The 19,506-nt window shown below is 43.9% G+C and overlaps 1 protein-coding gene across 1 annotated transcript; it reads right to left on the bottom strand.

Annotated features, from left to right (window-relative positions):
* Positions 1–1,625: 1,625 nt before the first annotated feature.
* On the bottom strand, positions 1,626–8,758 carry ptpmt1 (protein tyrosine phosphatase mitochondrial 1). The gene is made up of 4 exons (XM_026151182.1): positions 8,439–8,758; positions 6,495–6,575; positions 3,782–3,973; positions 1,626–2,184 (listed from the first exon to the last, which is right to left on the bottom strand). The coding sequence occupies exons 1-4, from the start codon at positions 8,583–8,585 to the stop codon at positions 2,056–2,058; spliced, it is 549 nt and encodes a 182-aa protein (XP_026006967.1). The 5' UTR covers positions 8,586–8,758; the 3' UTR covers positions 1,626–2,055.
* Between the last annotated feature and the right edge of the window lie 10,748 nt (positions 8,759–19,506).

Genomic DNA, 19,506 nt, shown 5'->3' with positions numbered 1-19,506 from the left:
GTGTGAGTGGGCTCTGTGTAGGAGGTACAGGATGGCATCCTCCACTCCGACACCCGCCTTGTATGCAAACTGTAGTGGGTCCTGGGCATGTTGTACCTGTGGTCGGAGGAGGTTGAGGAAGAGCCGCTCTAGAGTCTTCATAAGATGTGACGTCAGTGCCACCGGTCGGAAGTCATTCAGCTCATTGGGCCGGTTCCTTTTAGGGACCGGGACGATGCAGGATGTCTTCCATAGGGCGGGCACTCTCCCCAGTCGCAGACTGAGGTTGAAGACTCGTTGTAGCGGCTCCCCAAGTTCAGCAGCACACGCCTTAAGCATCCTAGGACACACCTTGTCTGGGCCTGCTGCCTTTCTGGGGAGAAGCTTCCTCAGTTGCCTCCTGACCTGATCCACTGTGACACTGGGAGATGTTTGGGAGGAGGGGAGGGGGGGAGATGTCTTGCTGCTGAGAGAGGGATTGGAGGAGGGGGGTGTCATGGTGTCAGGAAGGGGGGGAAGCGAGGGAGGCAGGAGAGTGGGGAGAGGACTCTGTAGTGAAGGTGAGGGTGAGGGTGGGGGGGTTGTGGGCTGGTCAAACCTGTTGAAGGAGTTGTTGAGTTCGTTTGCCTTCTCCACAGTCCCCCCCACTGTGCTTTTCTTGGTGTTGTGGCCTGTGATGGTTTTCACACCATTTCAGACCTCCCTCATATTGTTCCTCTCCAACTTCTGCTCCACCTTCCTCCTGTAGGTGTCCTTTGCTTCCCTCAGGCAGCCTTTCACCTCCCGCTGTGCTGCTTTCATCTCCTCCTTCACTTTGCTCCTGAAAGCGTGCCCTGAAAAATGCCCTGGAAAATGCACTGAAACGGAAATATTCAAACATCACATTTTAAGAGTGCCAAATGATTTCATTAAATAATTACTAATTCAATATTTTTAAATAAAATTGTAAATAATTAAATATTTAAAACTGTAATTACTGAATAAATTATTTCAATTTTTAATTAATCCATGCTACATTTAGTTATTTACAGATGTATTTAATTAATTGAGTTTGGCACTCGCGTGTAATTTTTTAGCCCCAAACCATGCAAATGCTTAAAATACCATGATTTATATAACAATGTGTCATGATACGATGCAGCACTGGCAGTCGACAAGTCAGACTACGCCGAGTGGCCTCTCAAGTCTGGATTAAAGGGGAGGGTTGTGTCAGGAAGATCATCCAGCACAAAATAGTCAGTGCTGTTAGCCAACAGCGTGTCAGTGGAAACTAATGTTAAATGTTAAAGTTAAATGAACTTCCAATAAACAGCTACCCTACTAGGATGTAAAAGTTGACCGAATGTTTGTCCACGCTAGTTAGATTTAGGTTTTATTTTGTTTTACTTCAATTTAATTTTTCTATTTGTTTGCATGAAATAGAATCTAACAGTATTATCACTTGAACATTTTTCATGTGTGTTTGCTTCGGGGACTCCATCCTCATATTAAACCTTCTTGATAACTGTCACATTGGAACATCCTAACTTTATTTAAATATGTGCTTGCCAATATGAACAAACTACTGAAAATAAAGAAGCACCATTACTCTTTTTGTCATAAACATTTATTTATGGTCATTTTTTTACATTATGAGGCACTGCAGAAAAATATAAAGCAAATATTTTCCAGTCTACACAGAAACACCTTCATTACTGAATTATTTACTACAGTGTTCTCATCCTGTTGACTAAACTCCAGCTGACGTCAGCCGGCTCTGAGGGGAGTGTTTTCTTTTTTTAAAAACAAATGTGGAGAGCATTGCAGTGATTTGTCTTAGTTTGTTAGTTAAAACAGAATAACGTGGCTGGAAATCAAATTATAAAAAGAAAATTTTCTTTCAACAAAATTATATTAAAGAGTAACAAAAACAGATAAACAACATGTTCTGTTCTGCAGCTGTACACATGCCAAAGAGCACTTGCTGAAAAGGCAACAGTTGCATTTCCTGTTACAGTTGTTTTGATCAAGGCTCTGAGTCGCCGTCTCCCACCTCCAGTGGGAACACGATGAGGTCCGACACACTGCCCCACTTTCTCAGCTGGACTGTGCACATATCTGCTGGTAGTACTTCCTCAGCATCTCCAGCTGAGCGGAGCGTACTAGGATGTGCGGTCGAACAGATGCCAGCTTCTGACAGGCCTCGTCTGGAGTCCAGCAGTGTAACTGTCAGCAGGAAAGCAAACGGTCAACACAGCAAACCTGTCGCTTGATGCCTGAGCGACTCATCAGCCATGAGCATGTTTCATACAGTCACCACTCTGGAATATTGACTTAAACACTCTGTGGTTCAGTGCATGTGGAGGTAAACGGGTCAAAAACGGAGTTAAATGTGGCATGTGTTTTATCTGAAATGACCATGAGATTATATTTACATACAAATACTTTAAAGGTAAGTACGCTGGAATAAGAGGGTAAAAAGTCAGGGTTTTTTCAGGAAACAAAGAAATATATTACATTGTAATTTAGCAGTATGCTGTACTGTTCAGGGAGAGGGCCATATTATGAAGCGGATTAACCTCGGCCAGTTTCTGGGTATTTTACAGGAAAGGAGACACAGCTTACAGTGTAAGTAATTTTAAATACACTGTAAGTTAAAAAGAACAACTGAATAACAGAAAATCCATCATGTACACAGTGTAACAAAATAAGGATGTAAAAAGGGAAGGTTAAGTCACTCAACATTTACAGCCGTCAACACAAAAACTGCATCAAAAATATTGTTTTTCTGCAAAATTACCAGCTAATTACACACCACTTAAAACAGGCTCTGAAACTGAAACGATGTCATCTCATTGGAAGACCACTTTGTGTTCAAGTAGTAATAAAAAACGAAACAAACAAGAAAACACCCACAAATATTTCTGAAAATGTTTTGTTTTGCTTTTTAAATTTCAAATATTGTATAACGAGACAAAACTGCAAACATGAACGCAGATTGTAACAAACTGAATCCTTTCATCGAACCACCAAACAAACACACTGGTCCTCTCTGTGCACACACGTGGCAGCACTGCTGCTGTCATTGTGTTCATGTTTAACAAAATAAACTGCAGACATGAGTGTGACTCTGTCACTGAGCTAACAGCTGATCCCTCAGCATGTTTGTGCTCTCTGCTCATGCTGCCTTCATATTCAGTCATTCTCAGCTTTTTAAAGAACTTCAAAGACAAACTGCATGACATTTCTTCAAGTGGCCCCCAGGCTGCAAATATGAGACCCTGACTTAAAATAAGTTATGCAATACTCAAAATTACCTACAGTATAAATTGTGTCTCCTTTCCTCTAAAATACATGCAGGATAGGCACGTTTAGGCCACTCTGTAATATTGCCTGCTCCACAAAAAGTAACACGTACTTAGGACGTAAATACAGGGAAATATTGTTTGTTTTGCTGCTAAATTACCAGGAAATTACACAGTACTTAAAAATACTTAAAAGTACTTAAAAGTACTTAAAAGTGCTTAAAAGTACTTAAAAGTGCTTAAAAGTGCTTATGCGCTGCTCAGATTTTATAGCAGTATAATTATTTGCTTCCTGTAAAAAACGGATTTGTTGCCACCTTATTCTTATTTGTTCAAAATTATCCAACATAACAAATGTAAATTTATTATTCTATTTATTATTTATTTCTTTATTTTTTATCCGCTCTTTATGCTTTATCTTGCGTTACCATGAAAAGTGGGATGTTCTTCTCTCCACTCGGTTTTTGTGCTGTCTGCAGTTCAAACAGCAGGTGGCAGTCTGAATGCATCATACTGACCCGTATGAGGTAGGCGGCAGCTAATGTGGCGCTCCGGGAACGTCCAGCCTTGCAGTGCACGTACACACTGGTTCCCTGCTCTTTATGCTGCAGTGCAAACTCCACGCCTCTGTGGAGGTTCTCCATGCTGGGGACACCAGTCAGGTCCACAGTGCTAAGCCTGAGCTGCTCCACACCAGCAGCCTGCCACTCCTGCACCAGCACCGCAACAATAAATGACACAGTGTATGAGGGGCGGCTCTTTGGCACTGTTAGGGTTTGAACTTCTATCACACATCAGTATTTAACTCATCTTGCATATGCATGACAGCACAGGGTCATTTCAAATATGAGCAGGGCGATTAAACTGCACGTTAACTTTTTTTTTTTTTGGCCTGTCCCGTTTGGCTCTTTTGCCATCAGAATTGTTGTCTAAAGGCGAAGAAAGATGCCCAACGGATTTACTTTACCGAATTGACCATCCCAGCCTTGCCGTAATGGTCCATTTGATTCACCTTTTATTGTTTATTTTATTTTCACTTACTGAATACGGGACAGAATTAACTGGGGGAAAGAAGGGGAGAAAGAAAGAGGGAAAGAGAAACAGCTGAGAAGAGGGACGGGGGAGAAGGGCAAAAGACAAAAACTAACAGAACGGGCAGAGAAAAAAAAATGCATATATCAATCACCTGGGTCACCTGCTGAGAAAGAAAAAAGAAAACAAGCAGAAGAGAACAAGAGTAATAGAATAAACAACATCACAATGATATATGGGAATATGACAGTAAATACTAAATATTAAACATTATTTTGCAGCACATAAGATCAACAGAAAAGTGTGCTTTGAGGTAGGAGCCAAAAAGGGTGTAGTTTGTGGGTGTGATCACCCGTGTGTACACCTGTGAGCATGGACGCGCTTGTTTTTTGTTTTTTAAAAGGTTCCTTCATGTAATAATCTGCTAGAGGGTGTGGGGGGGCCACAGCCCCGTCCTCCAGGGCATGAAGCAGGTATGGAGGAGATCAAAACTCCAGACATCCAGAGGCCCCCAGAACACAAGAGACCAAGGAAGACCAACAGAGGGGCAGCCGCGCCGCTGTCCCAGAAAGAGCTGAGGAGAGTCCCAGATGAGGGCTCACTCAGCAGCCGCGGAGCAGAAGCCAGGGGGGGTTGCAGTGATGTGCCCGTGAGCTCCGCCGGCAGCCAGCTGTGCCTGAGTGACCGAGCCCCAGGCCGAGAGGCCGGGGGCACCCCACCTCTGAAGTGGCCCGAGCGAGCCCCAGGCTCCAGGCCCCGATAAGCAGCCGCCAAGGAGTGAGTCGGTGTGTACCTGGACGCCCATCCCCAGACACAAAGAACCACCAACGCACCGATGTCTGAGGGAGTCCGCCACTGGCAGGGGAAGTGGTGGTAGGGGGAGATAGGCCTCCAAACCTTGGAGGGCCTGAGATGTCCCCAGAGAGGTGGCGCCTGACACCCAACCTGACATATAGACACAGACATACAGGCACACACAGATACAAACATCCATTCCCACCCTCATGCTCTCATATGCACTTACTCCACACACAACCAACGATCACAACACGATCACACTCCCCAAGCGTACTCTACGAACCGGGTCTAGGTACCCTTGCCCCTGGAGGGGGGAACTGCACCCAGACCCAGGTGGTGTTACCCTTTTCCCTGCGGTGGGGGGAGGCAGACCGCCCCGACTCCGCAGCAGCAGGAAGGCCCCACACTCCAGACCGCAGTCGGACGGCCAACTCCTCCTCCTAGCCCCCCCGCTCCAGCAGGTCGCAGAGAATGGGGGTGAGAGAAGACTCCAAACCTCCCTCCACCCGCTCATTGTAGTGTTGATGCATGTGTGTTCTAAGGTGCATTTAAAACCCAGGAGGGCATGGAGCTACCTGCCAGAGAGCAGCAAGTAAGCGCATGGTCCCTCCTGCTAGCCCTCAATGTCTGTATTTAAAATTGAGAGGTGGGCAACGACGCCAGGGGTGGGGTGTACACCCTGATGGTACTTTGGATTCCGTGTATCGTACCCCAAGATCCTATATGTATGTGTAATGAGAGTGTGAGTAATGTGAATGTCTAAGTTGTGGGATAAAATTGAGGCAGAGGCAGCCAGAAGGGGACGGGGGGGGGGGGGGGGGGGGGGGGGGGGTAGCCTCCTCTGCACCCTGGTGACATACCCCTACTCCCCCCTACTCCAAGGTCCTGCATGTGTGGGTGGTTGTGGTGGAGCAGGAAGAGGGAGGCAGCTGGAGATGGGGAGGGAAGGAAGGGAGGGGCAAGTGACCCCTCCTTGGGGCCAGCTCCCCCGCTGACCCCAGTAGGCACCCCCATACTCCGCGAGCCGCCAGGGAAAGGGGGCCCAGGCCCATCCAGACCGGGGCCCAGTGCAGCAGCGCCTCCCGGCCCCACAGAGCCCGGGACAGTCCACCCAACCCCACCACAGAGAAAACTGCACCCACCCCACCATCCACTCATCTTCCAGACTACATAAGACAATAAACACCCAGGCTGAGATCTTCCTCCACCTCTCCTGTATCTCCCCCTCCTGTAGAGGGAGCTCCTGAGGAGAGGAAAGCTCCTGCAAGATGTGACAATCTCCCCCACCAGTTGAAGAGCCCCCCAGGTGGCTCGATGCACCGGCGGCACCCTGCTCCAGGGCTGGGTCCCCATGCACTGCACGTTAACTTAATAATGGGAACTCAAACGAAGGGAACTCACCTGGGCTGAGTTGCAGAAATATTTGGTCTCGTACTCTTCGTTCATGGTGATCACCCCTCGAACATTTTCTGTTTCCACCAGCTGCAAAAGCAAAAACAGGCCATCAGCTCTCAGAGTTGAAAACTGCAACTGCCACGAGAGCGGCACTCTAAATACTCTTTCTCTCCTTTATTCCATTTTTTATGAGGTCTTGACAAAATATATTTCCAGTCTCCTTCTCTGCTCTTTATGCAAACACTGGTGCATCTCAGAAAATGGCAATATTGTGTAAAAGTTCATTTTTTTCCAAGATTTTTTTTTATTTCATTTTGATGATCACAAAAAACATAAATCTGGTATGTCAAATTATTAGAATATTTCATCTGGAGTCCACAGCCATGAGGAAGACTGCTGACTTACCAGATGCTCAGATGGCAAAATTCAACAACCACCAGAAGCCACCACAGTCACTGCTGCAAAAGCTGTCAGTTCACAGTGTGCAAATATTTATGGGAAGTTGACTAGAAGGGAAAAGTATACACAAACAACACACATGACATGAGAGTTTGCCAAGGAGTAGACTGAAGGTGGTGTCAGTGTCACAATGTACACAGCAAAGGGACCACAGCCATCGACTTCAATAATATCAGCCACTCATAAACAGGCATCTTACCTGAGCTAAGGAGAAAGATGCCTGTGGTCCTTATTCTAATCATGTAACAGGTAATATCCAGTATGTGTAATGTGACAAAAGCACAACGTTCAGTGTGTGTTTCATGGCATTTTTACGCAGCCAACCCAAAGTTGTGGAATGATCTGCCCTTGCACGTTAGACAGGCCTCTTCTCTTTCTGAGTTTAAAAGTTTTCTTAAAACATATTTATTCGCTGAAGCCTTTGGCACTGATTAAAGGGGTTGACTCAATTTGTTTTAATTTATTTTAGTTATTTAATTTATTTTATCTTATTTTTTATTTACTTTACTTAGGCCATTTTGCATGTACAGCACTTTGTGAACTCTGGTTTTATGTTAAAGTGCTTTATAAATAAAGGTGGTATGGTATGGTAGCATGTTCCTTGTGTAAGAGTCTTTACATTAATAAGCTGTATTCCTCACAATGAGGAAGGGATGTCTGCCTATCATTTAATAATCAAAAACATTTTAGAAATCAGTCCTACAATTATCCAAAAGCTTCTTTGCTGGGACCAAAATTACTTTTATAAAAGGAAAGCCCTTAGCTCGGGAAAAGGCCATTCAAAAGCTTTTTGGGTGCAAAGTATTCAAACACACAAATAAGTGGCCAAATGTGCATCTGTGGGTGGTGCTGGAGTGGCCACAGTGGCTGTAGGCAGGACGCACTGATGGGGCATCGTGAAGGAAGGGGCGGAGGTACAGAGCAGCAGAACAATAGCAACAGCTGTGTGTGAATTAATGCTAAACATAGTATGAACATTAGTCTTAGTGTTTTTCTACTGATGCACACTGCACTGTGTGCTCTGTCTGACTACTGAAGAAAAACAAACCTAATAAATCATGTTGACCGTCAGAGGTCTGATGATCCAAGAGGACCAACTATGGGCAAAAACTACTGAACCTGCGAGACCGTTTCTGTTTCTGATATGTTAGCTTGTTAGATAACTGAGGCGGTGTTACAGCGGTTTCTGCTTCAGCTGGATCGAAGATGGTGAGAATCACCCACAAATCACAATATTCGCTGATTGAGATAATGACCTACTCACTGTGAGTTACTATTTCATAATTGTGGCTTCGCATATTACTGTCTTTACAGCATTTCTTTGAAATTGTACACACACACACACCACTACTACTATAACAACTTGTCAAAACATTTGTTTAGAACAAAGTCAATGCCGCCTCGTTAGCGCGGGCTAGCTCGGCAGCTGGTCTAAAGAGTCGTTAGCGTAGTCGAGCGCTAGCTAGCAGCTTCAGTGTTTGACAGGCGGACCTGTTTGGTCATGGACCTGAACGGCAGCGCTCCGAGGATCACAGTTTCATCCACTCGGTCAAACCACCGTCTCGAGGACACCTTCTCCATGACAACGTTGTAGGCTAACGTGGGGTAGAAGAGCAGCCGTGCTAACACTCCCGACATGGCTGAGCTATTTTCTGACGAGTCGTGTAAGAACTGAATTTGTGCTGTGGAGAGCTCAGCCTCTCATCATTACTCCTCCGTGCTGCTGTGCGGCGTGTGCTTCGCAGCCTTCATCCCACATGCTGTCAGCTTCCTCCTCCTGAAGCACGACTTCCGCCGACTGCTACCCCTTCAACATAAACGCACTGACCTTCCATCCATAGATTCAGTCTCAAATCAGAATATTTTTTCTGCTCGACCAGCTGATGTTAAGGTGCAAAGTCGAACATATATAATGAGTACAACAACTTCATATATCACATTTTTTAAAGGACTGTCAGAACTTTTTTTTTTTACACATTAAAATTTAATCTCTCAAAAACTATTCCAAAATAAAAGCCTGATTTGTCACTGCGCTTTCTTATCGTCGAAATAAATCACGGTATCTGCCAAAGATACGTCAGAAAATCTCGCTAGTTAAAATATGAAAACAACAGCCCAGCACTCTGGCGTTTTTAAAAGTAGAATGGTAGGCAGAAGCTTCAGGTCTCAGTCCCCTCTCCTGACCTTACAGTTAGGGGTGGGTTTTTATAATCGATTCATTGATTAATGGGTAATGTTCATATGTAGATTAATGGTTTTCTTTCGTTTTTGATGTACTGCAGAATATTTTTATAAATCCCAGGCCAGGAAAACCTTCATGTTTTTCTGTGTTTTATCTTCAGCTACTTTGACACAAAGGCATCTGCTGTGACGCTTACACCTGTGATAAAGTCTTGCGTGTGTCAGCTTCCTTTTTATTGATACAAAAATATGTAAATGTACTGATCTGAATTATAATATTTCTGACTGTCAAAATTTCCCAGATTTAAATCGAATCGAATTAAATCGAATCGTGGATCGAATCGATTCGGGACCTTGTGAATCGGAATTGAATCGATTCTAGAAATCAGTGACGATACCCAGCCCTACTCACAGTTTGGACTCAGGACCAGAGGTGGAGCCAGACATTTGAAACACCTGGGGCTTAGCCCTAAAGGGTAGTATGCATGTGGGATTTTTTTTTTTTTTTTGGGGGGGGGGGCTTAGAAATGACTGAAAGATTAATTGGCTCTGTTTTCAGTTTTGTTCAAAAAAAGAATGACTTCATATAGGGAAAAATATATATCACATATACAGGACACCTTGAACTAGTTGTCAGGGTCCTGGGTCTTCTGACCCAGCATTTTTAGTTCTTTGTGATTTTTGTATTATTGTACTTGTGTGTGATTTATTCTATGGTTTCTAGTTTTGATCCCTTGCCCTTCATGTCTCTCTGTGTCCCCTCTGTTCTGTGTAAGTCTGTGTCTGCATGTTTGAGTTTCCCTCTGTCTTTTGGTTCGAGTCCTCTGCCTTACTGGTTATGTCTCTGTTTCTTAGTTGCTGTCTCCACCGTGTCAAGTTCGCGCCTCTGTGTCATAGTTCCTGTTTTACTTTGAAGGTCTGTGTCTTATGTGAATGTGTTCAGTTTACGCTTCCTTGTCTCGTCAGTTCTGATTTCCCCCAGCTGTGCTCTCCTTCTGTGTCTCATTCCCCTCGTTACTTCCCAGTGTTTTTAAACCCTGTGTTTCTCTGAGTCAGTGTCGCGTCGTACCCTCAACAAGCTGTGTGTTTTGCCTCCAGTTCAGTATTTCTGCTACAATGTTTTAGTCCACCAGCGTTTTTGTTTGTCTTTTGGTGAGTTTAGTTTAGTAAGAGGTTTTTCCCAGCAATAAAGCTGTGCTTTAAGTTGTACTTCTGTGTCTGAGTCCTGCATTTTGGATCCACCACTCCTGCTTGCCTGCCTGCCACACAGCGATTCATGACACTAGTTTTTTAATTAAGCAGCAAGGCAGAACAAAGTCGGGCTGTATCAAGACACGAGGACTAAACCCAAATTCAACCAGACACAGAACTGATCCGGAATTAAAACAGGACTACAACAGTTCAAAATCAGGAGTACTGAGGACTTAACCAAGACAGAACCACAATCAGAACTAGATGATAGTAGCACTAAAAATCATCATAGACCTGCACTACACTTATTTTTTTTAATTCTACCAAAGTCCACTATTTAGATTGAGAAAAGTTTATATAATTACTTAGCCTTGTTGTGCAAACAAGCCTGCAAAAGTTAATAAATGTAGAATTTGAAAAATAGCAAACCTAAAAAGAAACACTAGGTACGAGATACATGAGGACCTATGATACGGTGATACTTTTGGTATGTCACGGGGTGAAACGGGACAAGTTATTTAGAGTTTTTATTGTGCATGTTTTGCAATGTTTTATCTGTTTTAATATTTTAATATTGTATATTGGGTTTGTTTGTATGAGCTTTATTGCATGTTTTTATCTTATTTAAATTGAACACCTGTCCTGGAAAGACTCCGCCCCTACCTGATAATAAACTGATCACACCTGCGAGAGATCCCAGAGAGGCCAATAAGAGGGCCTGGCAGACCAAAGGAAGGAGTCGACCGAGAGGCTTGAGAGACGGCCAGGAGTAAGTGGTGCCAGGCGGCAGCGCCTGCAAGCCGAAGGGGCTGGTGGAGCTGGGCGTGGGGAGGACGGACAGCACCAGCGCACGGAGGACCAGGGCACCAGTGCAGAGAGTGACAGTACCAGCGGGGAGAGCGGAGACAGCACCAGCGGAAGGCACGGGACGGCTGTGTGGCCTTGCAGTTTTAAAGAAGCGGCGGGCGGAGTTGAGAGCTCTGCCCACCCGGGGTAAGTCTTCGACTTATCCCCTTTTATTGAATAAAAACTGCCGGAGGAATAGTGACTGCCGCTCCTCCCTTTCTCTAGCATATCAAGACGCGAATGCGGAAAGGAAGGAGAGGACTCCGCTGGATTTCTTAACTCCCTGGGACTTTTATGCTGTGGTGGATCCCACTGGACTTTTAATGTTGTGTTTTATTGATTTTTATTGTGTTATCCCTTGGCCAAGGTTGTTTTAATTTATCTTACATTTTTAACTATTTAAATATAATAAATTATATTTTAATTCTACAGTTTTTTAATCGTGTGCTTTCCCTTGGCGGCTCCACTGCTCTGTCCGTTTGGAGGAAGGTTTCCTTCCTTTAAAAAACGACACTGTGGGAATAAAATCAGCCTTTCCGCTCCGTTACAGGTAAACAACAATTTTACTAACATGTGTGTCTCACCTGCTCTTGTTCCACCTCTGTTCTGTCCTCATTCTCCATCTCCCTCTCTGTTCCTCTCTCTCCCTCTTTGTGCTGACAATCATCAAATATACAGTTTAAACCACATATTTATGTACTCTTCAGATCAAAACACAAACACTTTTTTAATTGTAACATCAAATCAGACTAAATGTTTATTTTTTTTAGATTGATAAATATAAAAACATATTTGTTAACTTTAAGAGTAAAGAGAGAAACTATCTGTATTTCTTAATTGTAAATGGCACCAAATTGTATTCAAAATTGAGCCACACTTATGGAGCTCCACAATTCTTTTTCTGGTGTTTTGGTTGACATCTCTTAATTTTCCCATGTCACAGAAACAGGCTCTGTGTTTTGCCTTATATGCATCCACAGCTGTGCCACCAGTTTACTCACATGGACTCTACTAACCAATCAGAAACTTCTTCAGCTCAGAATGGAATCGTCTGCAGTTTTCTTATTAATGAACAATAAACTTAGTGTACATGTACTCCTAAATTTGATGAAAGTGATAAAAAATAGAAGCTCTGTCTCTCTTTATTCTGACATTTAACTAATTCAAAAGATATTTCAATATTTATTTATCCAAAACAAAACAAGTTTACTCTAAATTGATATTGTACAGTAAAAAAAATTTTCTTGTGTTTTCCATAAAGTGTATGTAAATATCTGGTTTCAACTGTGAATGTACTGCTGTGTGTTGAAGTTCCTCTTGTTTTGCATAGAAATATACTGAACAACATACAAAGCATAATATATAAAATACTACCTGAGTTTTTTTCTTTGAAAGAAGCTCCTTATGTCCATTCTTGTATATCAGTGCATTACTGAAACCGATTTATTTAGCCGTGGAGGGTAACAACTGAAAATATGAAATAAACACACATGTAAGCTAAGACTCTCTAAAGAAACAGCATTGTTGTTGTTCCACTTTTCATTTCGCCGTTTGTTGATTCACTTAAAGACCAAGTAACGTAATATGGGTCAAGTGATCAGTCTGATATCAAGCTTTCGTGATTCACCGTCATATTTACATTATTTGTACAGTACGGATGATTTGCTTTGGTACCTGGTCGAACTTCAGTTCTCCTCTGTCTGCCTGGCTGCGTTTCTCTAACAGCGCACTCGTAGGCAGCAGCTGCCCCGCCCCGCTTAGTGCCTGAGCTCGGATCATACCAATATTAGGGGGGATTTACGCACAGTCGTAAATTCCCACAGTGTGCGCTATGTGCTTCGAATATTGTGTGTAGTTTTTTGCTTTATACAGTTGTCAGCCAGGCATCTAACTATGAAAAAAATTACACTCCAAAAGACCCCGGGCTTCTGAAAAAACCACCCGGGCTTAAGCCACCCCCCGCTCCACCACTGCTCAGGACACAAATGATTTCTTCTTTCAAGGTTAGGCTCAAAATGTGCCTTTTGTCAACCCATGCTTCAGTTATGCTGTCATAGTCTGTATTTGCTGGGGGACTTGCCATGATGCACGGAGCACTACTTCTCCTCTCTGTCTCTCACTCCCATCGTGTTTATATACTGTGCTGACTCAAATTTCAATGTTGAGGTTTTCCTGTAATGTTTAGGGCTTTTCCATTGTTTAATATTGTCATTCTATCATAAATTTAAAAAAAGATTGTCATTGTGTGGTTTATTCTTCATATAATTTGTAACACATACGAGTATATATGAATAACAGTCTATTAGCATCCTGAGATCCAGCACCCTCATTTGGAAATATTCCATTTAGTCTTTTCCTTATACATCATTCAAAACATTTATATTAAAATGTAAATCTTTTCATTTAAAAATGATGACTTTGCTTTATGGTGTTAAATAAAACTATTCTCACCATACTAGGACATTAAAAGATAAAATGGATGTAAGTAACGGCTTCGTACTCAAAGATTACGTTTAGTTTTTATCATTATAAAGGCAGCTGTGCTGTGCAGCCTGGTGTGAGCTGAAAACATAATGCTATGGTTATGGTCGTCTTCTTTAGAGATGGTCCACATTTACAGGTGCATTTGGTGCAGGATGTAATTATAGTGCAATCACTGATGATTGGCTGCTTCTGGAAGAGGGCTGTGCAGGAGTGTCTAAAATTTGGGGCCTTTTTCCTTATTGACTCTCCCTGACTATGAGGCTTTACAGAAACACGTACCATTGCTAAGCTAACTGCAGAGGATACCTACAATAAGGTGACTGTTCAAGCACACCTGACATGTGTCTGACCTTGTTTGATCTTAGACTGGACAAACATTGCTCCCCCGATGTCAGCGGGAAACAACTAACAGAACTGAACTTTGAAAAACCCTGTTTGTGTGTCACCAAATACCGTTTTAATATTTTTTTTTTAGCAGAGAATGCAGTGGTTTAATCTTTAGATTTCTGGTCGGTTTGTCAAGATAGAGCCTCTTTGCAAAAGTGCTTCGATGATGTCTGCCCAGCTCAGTCCCACCGCCGACAAAGCGCAGGCACAGCTGCCATAACCCCCGCAGTACACTGACTTCATTTACTGAGGTTATATTTGTCGGGTTTTTATTTCCTTATCTGTCCTACGTGTTTCAGTCAACAATTCTGAATTATAACTAACATTAAAAACATGTTTAAAGAGGAGAGCGAGCAAATAAATCTGATTAACAGCCGATCTTTGGGTTTTTGTTCAGTAATCAGCGTGACCTGCGTATAAACGCATAAAAGAAATAACGTTGGTGTTTCTGTCATGTAGGAGTGGGCGATAGAAATGATATACGATAGAAACAATATAAATTTGGCCAAAGATAGAGATTTTGACTATACCGCTCTATCGGGATAGCACATGTGATGATGTCATCAAGCTGCGCCTGTTTTGGTCAAAAGCATGGCAGTGTGGCTACAACCATTATCATCTGCAAATTATTCCGGGCAACAGTCATAGCAAAGAGATGAAGCACTTTTGGAATATGGGGAAAGCCAAAAACTGCGCTTCCTCCACTTCCGTAACATTGATTCATTAATGTTGAATTCTCTCGCAGCTGCTCTATTCCCATGTTGTTGCAGTATATTAATAACTAACCCTGTATTGTGGATGAATAATCTCAGTTGTTCTCCTGACTGAAGTTTGGCCTGCTATGCGATTGCATTTGTCCCTGACCACCAGAATCCCTCACGTTAACTTTTAATGAGTGGAAAAAAAGTTGTGGTTCATCCTCCAGCTTCACTGTGCTAATGTTATGCTAACATAGCTGTGTCGCTAGCAATTGTAACGGAGCGAAGGTGATTTTATTTCCACAGTGTCTTTTTTTTTTTTTAAAGGAAGGAAACCTTCCTCCAAACGGACAGAGCAGTGGAGCCGCCAAGGGAAAGCACACGATTAAAAAACTGTATAATTAAAATATAATTTATTATATTTAAATAGTTAAAAATGCAAAATGAATTAAAACAACCTTGGCCAAGGGGTAACACAATAAAAAGCAATAAAACACAACATTAAAAGTCTAGTGGCATCCGCCACGATATAAAAGTCACAAAGAACTAAAAAAGTCCAGCGAAGTGATGTAAAAGGGAAACCCAGCGGAGTCCTCGCCTTCCTCCCCGCATTCCGCGTCCTGGTACGCTGAAGAAAGGGAGGGAGCGGCAGTCACTATTCTTTTTGGCAATTTTCATTCAATAAAAGGGGCTAAGTCGAAGACTTACCCCGGGTGGGCAGAGCTCTCAACTCCGCCGGCCGCTTCTTTAAAACTGCAAATCGGCACCAGCTGTCTCGCCGCCTCTGCTCTCCCGCAGTGCACAAGCTGGGCTCTCGTTACTACTGCTGTCCGCCTGTTCGCTCCGCGTCCCTAGTCGCTGGTGCTGTCCGTCCTCCTCGAACGCCAAGCTCCAACCCTCTTATGTGTCACTCAGCACTCTGTAAATTACACTGCCTTTCCTCTCAGGTGTGTCCAATTAGTAAAAATGGGGAAAGGCGGAGTCTCTCCAGGACAATTTGACGGTATAACCAAAACATGCAATCTAAATAAAACACTGCACAAAATATAACCAGTACATGCAATATAAAAATATAAATAAGTACACTTCACATTAAAATACAGCACAGCAAAACAACATCCGTCCTTCTCTGGATGACATCCCCCCACACTGAAATATTAGCAGTCCCTACTAATGCTCTATCTCTCTATAACGCTCAGGTGGAATCCCATGCGTGGTCCTAATGGACCGTCTAAGGGACATACCTGAATCACTCTGGTGAGGTGACACACAGTCAGTAAGGGGTAAAAACCCATAAAACACTGGCGCTGGGAAATCCGAAGGGCCTGTGGTTGGCTCCTCCGTAGGAGGGGTAAAGTCTGTTTGAGGAGCAATGCACACTTTTAAGGCATTCCTATGTAAAGTTTGTATATTACCCCCCTTTTCTGGTTTGACCTTATACGCTAAGCCCGCATCTCCCACCTGTTCCAACACCACATATGGCTCAGGAGACCACCAGGAGCACAGTTTTCCTTCGCCCTGTCTGTTTCGGTCACGTACCCAGACTCTCTCTCCGGGCAACAATGGGAGGGTACAGCCTCTTTTCTCATACTGGCTTTTGTGTTGGGAGGCCGCACTATACATCCTCTGCCCAGCCAAACGGTAAGCTAGGGAGAGTTTCTGTTGATGAGAATACACCCACTCACTTACATCCTGCCTCGCCTGCTGGGGGGCCACGCCTAACACCACGTCCACAGGAAGTCGCAAGTGTCGACCAAACATCAAATAGGCAGGCGCATAACCTGTGGAACTATGGATAGTATTATTATAAGCATGAACGAGTTCCGGCAGATTTCCTACCCACTGGCTCTGCCTAACTGATTCTAGGGAGCGGAGCATGTTCAATAGGGTCTGATTGAAACGTTCTACACTACCATTCCCTGCAGGGTGGTAAGGTGTCGTACGGCTTTTGGCTATACCATAGGTATCACAAAGCTGTTTCATTAATGCAGATTCGAAATTAGACCCACGGTCGGGGTGGAGTCGGCCTGGGCAACCGAACGGCTGTATCACATACAGTGGGGCAAAAAAGTATTTAGTCAGCCACCGATTGTGCAAGTTCCCCCACCTAAAATGATGACAGAGGTCAGTAATTTGCACCAGAGGTACACTTCAACTGTGAGAGACAGAATGTGAAAAAAAAAAATCCATGAATCCACATGGTAGGATTTGTAAAGAATTTATTTGTAAATCAGGGTGGAAAATAAGTATTTGGTCAATAACAAAAATACAACTCAATACTTTGTAACATAACCTTTGTTGGCAATAACAGAGGTCAAACGTTTACTATAGGTCTTTACCAGGTTTGCACACACAGTAGCTGGTATTTTGGCCCATTCCTCCATGCAGATCTTCTCGAGAGCAGTGATGTTTTGGGGCTGTCGCCGAGCAACACGGACTTTCAACTCCCGCCACAGATTTTCTATGGGGTTGAGGTCTGGAGACTGGCTAGGCCACTCCAGGACTTTCAAATGCTTCTTACGGAGCCACTCCTTTGTTGCCCGGGCGGTGTGTTTTGGATCATTGTCATGTTGGAAGACCCAGCCTCGTTTCATCTTCAAAGTTCTCACTGATGGAAGGAGGTTTTGGCTCAAAATCTCACGATACATGGCCCCATTCATTCTGTCCTTAACACGGATCAGTCGTCCTGTCCCCTTGGCAGAAAAACAGCCCCATAGCATGATGTTTCCACCCCCATGCTTCACAGTAGGTATGGTGTTCTTGGGATGCAACTCAGTATTCTTCTTCCTCCAAACACAACGAGTTGAGTTTATACCAAAAAGTTCTACTTTGGTTTCATCTGACCACATGACATTCTCCCAATCCTCTGCTGTATCATCCATGTGCTCTCTGGCAAACTTCAGACGGGCCTGGACATGCACTGGCTTCAGCAGCGGAACACGTCTGGCACTGCGGGATTTGATTCCCTGCTGTTGTAGTGTGTTACTGATGGTGACCTTTGTTACTTTGGTCCCAGCTCTCTGCAGGTCATTCACCAGGTCCCCCCGTGTGGTTCTGGGATCTTTGCTCACGGTTCTCATGATCATTTTGACCCCACGGGATGAGATCTTGTGTGGAGCCCCAGATCGTGGGAGATTATCAGTGGTCTTGTATGTCTTCCATTTTCTGATGATTGCTCCCACAGTTGATTTTTTCACACCAAGCTGCTTGCCTATTGTAGATTCACTCTTCCCAGTCTGGTGCAGGTCTACAATACTTTTCCTGGTGTCCTTCGAAAGCTCTTTGGTCTTGGCCATGGCGGAGTTTGGAGTCTGACTGTTTGAGGCTGTGGACAGGTGTCTTTTATACAGATGATGAGTTCAAACAGGTGCCATTCATACAGGTAACGAGTGGGGGACAGAAAAGCGTCTTACAGAAGACGTTACAGGTCTGTGAGAGCCAGAGATTTTCCATGTTTGAGGTGACCAAATACTTATTTTCCACCCGAATTTACGAATAAATTCTTTACAAATCCTACCATGTGAATTCATGGATTTTTTTTTCACATTCTGTCTCTCACAGTTGAAGTGTACCTCTGGTGCAAATTACTGACCTCTGTCATCATTTTAAGTGGGGGAACTTGCACAATCGGTGGCTGACTAAATACTTTTTTGCCCCACTGTACTTCCACAAAGCCTTTACTGTAGTCTCTGCTGTTTGGTTTATTGTAGGGATAGCCCAAGCGAACCGCGTAAACAGATCAGTCACCACAAGTATATTTTGATAAGTGTCAGTTGGTCGACCTAAGGACAGGAAATCCATGCCTACAACCTCCAAAGGGTATGAGACCGAAATAGGGTGCAGTGGAGCCCTAGGTTCTACCCTCTCCTTTTGTAGACTACAGGGGACACAACCAAGATGAAACTGACGTACCTGCGCTTCCATGTTAACCCAGTAGAACCGCTGCCGTATCCGAGATAGGGTTCGATCTACCCCCGCATGGGCAGCAGCCTCATGGATCTTCCTCCACACCTCATGGCACCTGGAACTAGGACACACAACTTGATAACGAGTCTCCTGGGTATATTCGTCCAACACTTTACGGCACAGTACTCCGTCTTTAATAAAAAGCCTTTTTTTCTCCTGTAGGAGTCGCCGCACACCATGCGACAATGCCTGACGTTCTGACTTTGTGGGTGCGACCTAAGCTTCCAAAAGTTGTTTTACCACTTGAATATCCGGATCGCGAACTTGTGCTTCTGCCCAGTCGCTCCCCTCTAGTTCACAGGTCAATTCAATGGCTGCTGAAGTAACTTCTCGCTCTGATCCAGCCCCTTCCAGGTGTTCTGCTGGGACAGTGGGGAATCGAGAAAGGGCATCAGCATTAATATTGCTCTTCCCCGAGCGATACTTAATCTCATAGTCAAAAGAGGCCAGCTGACCCACCCAACGTTGTTCTACTGCGCCCAAACGGGCAGTCTGTAAATGGGCCACAGGGTTATTATCAGTATACACAACGAATCGTGCACCAGTCAGATAGTCTTTAAACTTTTCGGCAACTGCCCATTTGAGGGCTAACAGCTCCAACTTGAAGGAACTATAGTTCGCATCATTCCGTTCTGTGTGATGTAAACTTCTGCTGGCGTACGCTATTACCCCTTCTTGACCTTCTTGAACCTGCGCTAGAACGGCTCCCAACCCGCACCCACTGGCATCAGTATACACAATAAAGGGAAGGGAGTAATCTGCGTATGCTAAAACAGGTGCTCGCGGACACAAAACGTCTGTAGTAG

The sequence above is a fragment of the Astatotilapia calliptera genome, chromosome 1, assembly GCF_900246225.1.
Source record: "Astatotilapia calliptera chromosome 1, fAstCal1.2, whole genome shotgun sequence".
Taxonomy (NCBI): domain Eukaryota; kingdom Metazoa; phylum Chordata; class Actinopteri; order Cichliformes; family Cichlidae; genus Astatotilapia; species Astatotilapia calliptera.
The sequence above is the reverse complement of the archived record's forward strand: the minus strand, read 5'-3'. Positions and strand labels throughout refer to the sequence as shown.